The following is a 7427-nucleotide window of genomic DNA, read 5'->3' as shown; positions in this document are numbered from 1 at the left end:
GAGGTGTGGGGGAGGGGAGGCCGTTAGGGGGAGGGGCACCCCCGCCCCAGCTGCCAGCGCGTCCTCGGGTGAACTGTGCACACCACCCGGGGTCTGCAGGGGGGAAGGGGGAAGGGGGCAGGGATGGTCCAGCCCACACCTCCCCTGGCTCCCTCTTCCGGCGGGCGGGGGGCGGGGAGCTGCTGAGCTGGGGTATGCGTGGGCGACCCCTGGAGGGAGCCTGCCGTGTTGAGGCTTTGGTGGTCTAGGTCTGGCGGGAGGCTCGGGTGCTCCGGGGGGCGGGGCTGTCCCTGCCCCCCAGCACCCCTCCTGGCCTTGACTGAGACCCACATCCTCCCAGGAGCTGCAGGCTGAGCCCCCACCCACTGGATCCAGCCCCAAACCCAGGACACTTGCTGGCCGGGAGGCTGGGCCTGGCCTTGCAGGAGGGGCGGGGGAGTGGGAGGCCCCTCGACTCCGTGCTCCCAGCACCTGGGAGCCCCGGCGCTCACCCTGGCCTCTGCGTGTGGGGGCAGCTTCCTCGGGGAGGGGTGCTGTGGGTTCCTCGTGCTCCCAGGTCAATAACCCGTGAGGCGCAGAAGGGGTTAAAAACGTCACCTCTAAGGTCTCAGAGCTCAGCTGCCAGGTCCCCTTCGGTGGGGGCTGGGTTGCTGGGAGGTTTCAGGAAGGGGCAGGGAGGGGAACCCCAGGTGCTATGGTCTGGTCTTGATGGTGGTTCACACTTCCAGCCCTGGCCTCTGTGTCATTCAGCGCAGTGACCTGGGACTGGGGTCCGTGAGGATTAGCCCTCGGGGGAGGGTGGTGGCACCAGGGCTTCTGAGTGGGGGAGGGATGGAGAAGCTGGTGGAAGCCTCGTCTGGAGGGCCTGGAAGAGGGGTGGGCGCGGCCTGGTGCCTGTCCACCCACCGCACCAGGAGGGGTCAGGCCGGGTCTCACGCTGGACTCTCCCCCCGCCCGCCTGCCGTGCTGGGGCCCGGGGGCGATGCTGCCACCTCTACCTGACGGTGCCCAGGTCCTGCGTCTGTGGGGCCCGGGGGCTGCAGGCAGAGCCTGTGACACCCGCATTGCACGCCAGCGCGTCCCCGAGCACGGCCGCTGGTTCTCCCAGACCAGAGCGCCTGCTCCACGGCCGCTGCTCAGCAGCCGGCAGCCGGGTCCTCAGCCACACGGACACCGCCTGTTGCTTCAGTTTGCAAATCCCAGGACAGGGGAGGCTGCGAGGGCCTCTCAGCCGCGCCCGCCGGGAGGCAAGGCCGGGAGCTCCCCCTGCTCCTGGGGCCTCCGTCCCCTGGGTGCCACTGAGCGTGGACTTGGAGGTCCCCGCCGGCCCCAGGGAGCTGGGACATGGACGAGGCTGAGTCTCTGATCTGCACGGCCGAGCGGCCGAGCTCTTCACCCCAAAGTGGAGAGGGGCAGCGGGGTGGGGTGGGTCGGGTGGGGGAGGCGTCAGGGGAGGGATGCTGATGCCCCTTCCTGGGGCTGGGCTGCTCGGTGCAGGTGGGGTTGCTGGTGGACACCAGGGTCCCTGAAGGCAGCTGGGTACTGAGGGGGTTGTGGGAGGGGGCAGCGAGCCCTTTCTGAGGAGCAGAGCGGGGGGGGTGGTCCTCAGGGCTGGGCCCAGCTGTGATGTCCTCTCCCAGATGTTAGCGAGCTGCTCCCACCGGCCGCCTGGCTGACTGTGGGGCTCCTGCTGCCCCCTCGGCCAAGGGCAGCCTCAGGTCACGAGGACGGGCTTTACCTGCAGGGGTGACCGCGAAGGACGCGGAGCACACGCTGGGCACCAGGCCTGGACCAGGGGGCGCTAACTGCCCCTTTCTCTGTGACAGCCCTGCAGGAGCAGCGCCCAGGGCTGCCGGTCACCAGGGCGCCCTCGCCAGGGGGCAGCGGCCCTCGCGGACCTTCGGCTGTGCTGGAGGGACGGCTGCTGCTGGAGGTGAGTCCCTGTCACCCTCGGGTCCCCCACAGGGTCATGGTCGCATCCGGACCATTTCGACGAGCGCAGTGTCGGGGGACGGGGCCAGGCCCCCGACTGCCTGTGAGCAGCCGGCGATTGGGGCGCAGGGGCTCCGGCCGAGGCAGCCAGACCGGGAATCGTCAGGCCTGAAACCGCTTCCGTCCTCAGCGTCTGGGCCTCCTTGTCACCGGGAGACCGGAGGCCACACCAGGCACGTGTGTCTCCTCAGCCTGCGAGGGCCTGCCCGCCGGCCTGGCCATCAGCATGACGTGCCGATGTCGCAGGCCTGGCGGCCTTACCTCGAGACGCACCCCCTCCTCGTGATTCTGGGGTGCTTCCTGGCCCTGTCACGTGGCCGGTTTCTATGGGGATGCGGGTTGGGGCGAGTCACTACTGCCCAGAGCGGGGTGTCACTGCCTCACCAGAGCCCGGCTTGCCCCTTCTTGGGGGACTGGGAGGGTGCAGACGTCCCTCCATGAGAGGGTGCAGGGGACATGGAGAAGCCCGTGTGGATGGCCCTGTAACCAGCAGCCGAGCCCTGGGAGAGGCTGGGCCCCACGTGCCCCCCAGCGCCCCCCGGATGCCTGCGCCTGGAGCAGCTCAGGCTCTCACCTCCCCAGGAGCCCCCGTACGCCCTGATCTGCCCCTGGCAAAGCCGCCTCGACCCCCACGTCCCGTCCGTCCCTCAGGCTGAAGAGTCAAGGGCAGAAGGGCACAGTCCCAGTGTCACTCAGGCCACACCGGTCCTGAGGCCACCCAGCCTGCGCCCACGGCAGCCAGCGCCCCTGGAGGAGCCCCCGCCACTCACTGTCTCTGCCTCCTCCCCAGAGGCCGGGCTGTCCCCTGGGCTCAGCAGACATGTGGCTGACCTCGGCCAGCCTGGGGTGGCCTCAGGATCCGAATTCTCCCTGTGGGCCTCACTGGCCAGAGCAGTGCCACGCCCCCTGCAGACCTGCTGCTGCGGGGGTCCCAGGTGGGCCAGCAGGTGGGCCAGCCCCTCGGCCCGGCCCCCTCCCGATGCCTTTCTGGGTCCTCTTGGCAGCTCCCTAGTCCGTCTCCCAAGCTCTTAGACACCCGGACATTTCACCCGCCCGGACCAGGGCGTGACTCCCATGCTCAGGCCCGACGCCAGCTGCGGCGTCCTGCAGCCCCCTGGGAGAGGCAGGCGGCCGCCCGCACCTTTTCTGTCCACTCAGCCAGGCCCCTCAGAGGCTGGCAGACACCCCCTCTTCACCTCCAGCTTTTTGGGGAACCGTGAAATGCTTACGAGGGAGAGAGGAGGGAGCAGTTGGTGGCCAGGAGCTGTGGCCAGGCCCCCCTGCTGGCCAGTTGGCCAGTTCCTCTGCCTCGTCCCCTCTGCCAGGCGCCTGCTCTGCCTCATCTTCTCAGACCCCTCCCCCGCTGTCCCCCCGCACCGCGCCTCGTCCTGTGTGTGCTGCGCCCAACCATCTGCCCGCTGTGAGCGTCCCCACTTCCGAGTGCCTGGTGGGTGGCAGAGCACAGTGGGACCCAGTAAGGGTGACAGACAGACAGACAGACAGGCCACATCCAGAGTGACTTGAGGGGCGTGGGACAGGGGAGAGGTCTGCAGCATGGGCTCTGGTGACTGTGTCCACCTGCCTCCACGGACCCCCGTGACCCTGCCCGGCTCCATGACCTCCGTGACCCCCGTGTTCCCCCATGGCTCCACGGGAGCCCCTTGACCTCTCACCACTCCCCCAAACTCCCCACGACCCCCATGACCCTGCCCAGCCCTCATGGTCCTCACGGGGGCCTCTGCCATGCTGGGGGCTGGATGTGCTGTCATGGGGATCAGTGAGCTTATGAATCTCTTCCTTTTTCACAAGATAGAAACGTGTGAGGAAGTGCATTCTTGCATTTTGCTGGGTTCCTGGGCAATTCCCACAAGCCCCCCGGTGCGGTAGTGTTTGGGGGACCCCGGCCGACAGCAGGGTTCGTTTCGGCCCCGCGTGGAGCCCCGCGTGGGCCGGCCAGCAGAGTGCTTTTGGAAGCGGCGGCCTTGCCGTGGAGGAAACGCTTCCACACTTCGCTACCAGTTATCAGGTTTTCAGGAGGCAAAGTGTTCGATTTCCCTTTAAATTTTTTTGTCAGCGCCGGTGAAATTGGAGCCGGAAAGTGTAGAGCTTTGATTTCGTTCCTGGCAAAGGTGACCGGCACTGCTCTTTTATTATTAATGTTCGAAGTTGAGACAATGAAATCCTAATCACAAAATCTTTTTAAAACTTTTGTTCTGAGCTGGAACTACAGAAGCTTATGCTCCCAGCTCAGGGGCTGCTGAGCGCGTGTGCCCACGTGGCCACCCCACCGGGCATGCCAGGCCTGGCGTGGACAGCAGCTCGGTGGTCCGGGCGGAGGCGGCAGCCCAGGGACTAACGACCGACCTCAGGTCCCCACGAGCCCCCTCGGGGCCGGGGGAGGAGGGGCAGCGGCGGCCAGCCCCGTCATCTCATCCTGCTGCCCGTGCAGGAGCTTTGGGAGCTTCCCTCCGCGTGGGACTTTACGAGGACCAGGTCCCTAGGCGGGGGGGTCAGTCTGGCTGTGCTGGTGCCCACCCTGCCCCCGGCTCCCAGCCAGGCCAGAACGGTGCCCCCCAGCCCCGAGGCCCAGCGTTCTCCCGCCTCTCTGTGGCCACAGGAAATTTCTGGAAAGTTCCTCTGAAGTCAAGGAGGTTACGCAGTGAGGGCCCGCCCCCAGCCGCTGGTTCTCAAACCTGGGGGTCAGAGCCACTGCACCATGTTTGGAAGAGTCACAACAGCACGGGACCCCCAGCCGCCCAGAGATGAACGGGGCCGGGGAGAGGCGGGTGGCATCATGAACCCTCGAAGGCGCAGACCTGAGTGCCTATGGCCTCACGCCTGGTCTAAGGCGGAGAAACCGAGGCAGGCAGCTGTCAGGGGCCCGTCCGGGGCCCCTTTGGGGTCGGCACTGGGGCTGGACCGTGTCTTTGTCCGACTTTCGTGGCTCTTGGGCCCAGCGGCATCGCAGGCAGCAGCACGGACACCCGCCTGCCGCCCAGTGAGCGGCGCGGGCGCTGGGGACAGGGTCGCAGAGGCCCGCGCGCTGCGGCGGCTGCTGGGCAGGGGGCGCCGGCCGTCCAGACGGGACCCAGGAGGCGATGAGGCGGCCGCAGAGCACACGCTGCGGGCGGCCGGAGCTGCTGTGAGCCCCCAGCGGGCTCAGAGTGCCTGGGCCTTACTGCGCGTCTGGGGAGGCCTGCGCGTGCGGCCACATCTGTGCCGGAGCCGCCGGCGTCTCTGTTGCTGTCACAGGTGGAACTATTATTTAACTGCTCGTTTATAGAAATGCAGCTTCTTTTTCTGGGTTTACTTCGTATCTGTGATCTTGCTGAATTCATTAGTTCTCGGAGCTCTTCGGGCAGGTCCCGTGGGAACTTTTACATAGCTGATCACGTTGTCTGAGAATGGAGAGAGTTTTCTATCTGCTTCTTCAATCAACACGCTTTATTTTTCTTGCCTTATTGCACTTCTCGGATTTCCAGGACCGTGCAGAGCAGGGGAGGCTCATAATATCAGTTGAGAGCGTTCCCTTCTCTTCTGTTTTCTGAGAGAGACTGGACGGAATTGGTATTATTTTCTCCCGAAATATGTTTGGTAGAATTCACCAGTGAAAACAACTGGTCTGGGAGTTTTCTTTGTTAGAAGATTTTAAGCTATAAATTCACTTTCTTTAATAGATACAGGACTATTCAGGTTATCTAGTCTAGTGTGAATTTTAGGAGTTTGGGTCTTTCGAGGAATGGGTCCATTTCATCCACTTTATTGAATGTGTGGACACAGAGTCGTTCCTGGTTTTCCCATCTGGTCCTTGTAATGCCTGTAGGTTCTGTAGTGATGTCTCCTCTTTTAATTTCACGGATAATTTTTTCTTGGTCAGTTGGACTAGACGTTTTCCAATTTTACTGAATCTTTCATTCACAGACACAGCTATTGATTTCATCGTCCATGGCGATGGGCCGAATGTTTGTGTCCCCACCCGAATTCATAGGCGGAGGTCTAACCCCCAGTGTCACGGCGTTCGGAGGCGGGCGCTCTGGGAGGAGCACCTCGATTTTAGCCCATGAAACTCGTTTCGGATTTCTGACCTACAGACCTGTAAGAAAGTATGTTTGTGTCGTTTTCGGCTGCTAAGTTTGTAGTGATTCGTTATAGCGTGAACGAGAAAGTGATTCACACGGCGTCTCAGGCATTGTCACGTGTGCTGAGACTCCGAGACCCATCGGTTGTTTCTCATTTTATTTTAACAGCAGGCAGCCCGGGCAGGTTCCGCCCCCAATGTGGGTTCAGGTGGCCCCGTGGCCCTGCCCGTCACACGTGCCACTCAGGGCCTGGGGCTGTGGTTCGTGTCACGGTCCAGCGGATGCTCTGCTTCTCTGGACTTGTCCTCCCCGACACGCACACGTCCACACACGTGGAGCGAGCTGGGACCCGTGTCAGTTCACACGCAGAAGTCTGGGTCCCTGCCCCTCTGTCTCCTCTGGGGGATCCCCCACACCCGCTGCTTCCCAGGGACCCTTTCCTGGTCCTCTCATGACAGAGAGGATGCTTTTCTTGGAGGTGTCACGACCGTCACCACCGTGTGCTTCTGCGCAGTGAGCTCCCAGCGGGGCAAAGTGGGGAGAGAATAACGAGGACCCCTCTGCACAGCAGGCCACCCGCTCCCCCCACAGAGGCACAGGTCTCCTCCCCAGGCCCCCGTATGCGCACACTGTCACCCTGCAGCCACGGGGCGGCCGCCCACCCCTGCCTTCCCCTGCTGCTTGCCGGTGGCCGCCGAGCAGAGCGAGAGCCTGGGGTTGGGGGTGCCGGCCTCTGCTTCCCTCAGCTGCCACTTCAGCAGCAGCCACGGCAGCAACAGCTCGTGCGTGGAGATGGTGGTGGGGGCCGTGGACGTTCTGTCCTGTGCATGTCACCCACGCCACGGACGGCTCAGCCACTGCGGCATCAGTGTCCTGCGGCCGCCTCAACAAAGGGCTGCCCACGGCGGCTTAGGGGACAGCTGGCTGCTGCTCCCATGCCGGAGGCAGCGGATCCGGGAGTCACCGGGCCTCGGGCAGGCGTGGGCGGCTCCTGGGGGCTCCCAGGGAGAAGCCGGAGCCCCAGGTCCGGTGGCCCTCTTCCCTGTCTCCATGTCTCCCTCTCAGAGGGCCTGTGGGATCCACCGTCCCCCCTCGTGTTGGATCCGGGCCCCCCGTCAATCCAGAGCGACCCCGTCTGCATCGATCGCCCCTGCACGGGCCTGTTTCCCGTCAGCCCGGCTCGGCGTGTGCCATGTGGGTGCGGCTTGCGGGTCGGGGTTCAGGTTGCCGGCGCCGCCTCCGGAGCCGTGTGTGGCCAAGACTTGGCCCTGGGCGCACGCTCCCCACTGCTGCGGGCTCTGTGCAGAGGGGGAAACTGAGGCCCGAGCTGCTCGGCCGGCGGCCGGCGTCACGTCG

The 7427-nt window shown here is 64.7% G+C and overlaps 1 protein-coding gene across 1 annotated transcript in view; it reads left to right on the top strand.

The window, feature by feature from the left end:
* Nucleotides 1–7427, top strand: part of AHRR (aryl-hydrocarbon receptor repressor) — a 45226-nt gene that overhangs the window by 15120 nt on the left and 22679 nt on the right. Inside the window, 1 exon segment of the mRNA XM_025050510.1 lies at nt 1827–1933. Within this exon segment, the coding sequence (XP_024906278.1) occupies nt 1827–1933 (107 nt within the window).

The sequence above is a fragment of the Pteropus alecto genome, unplaced genomic scaffold, assembly GCF_000325575.1.
Source record: "Pteropus alecto unplaced genomic scaffold, ASM32557v1 scaffold137, whole genome shotgun sequence".
NCBI lineage: Eukaryota > Metazoa > Chordata > Mammalia > Chiroptera > Pteropodidae > Pteropus > Pteropus alecto.
The sequence above is the reverse complement of the archived record's forward strand: the minus strand, read 5'-3'. Positions and strand labels throughout refer to the sequence as shown.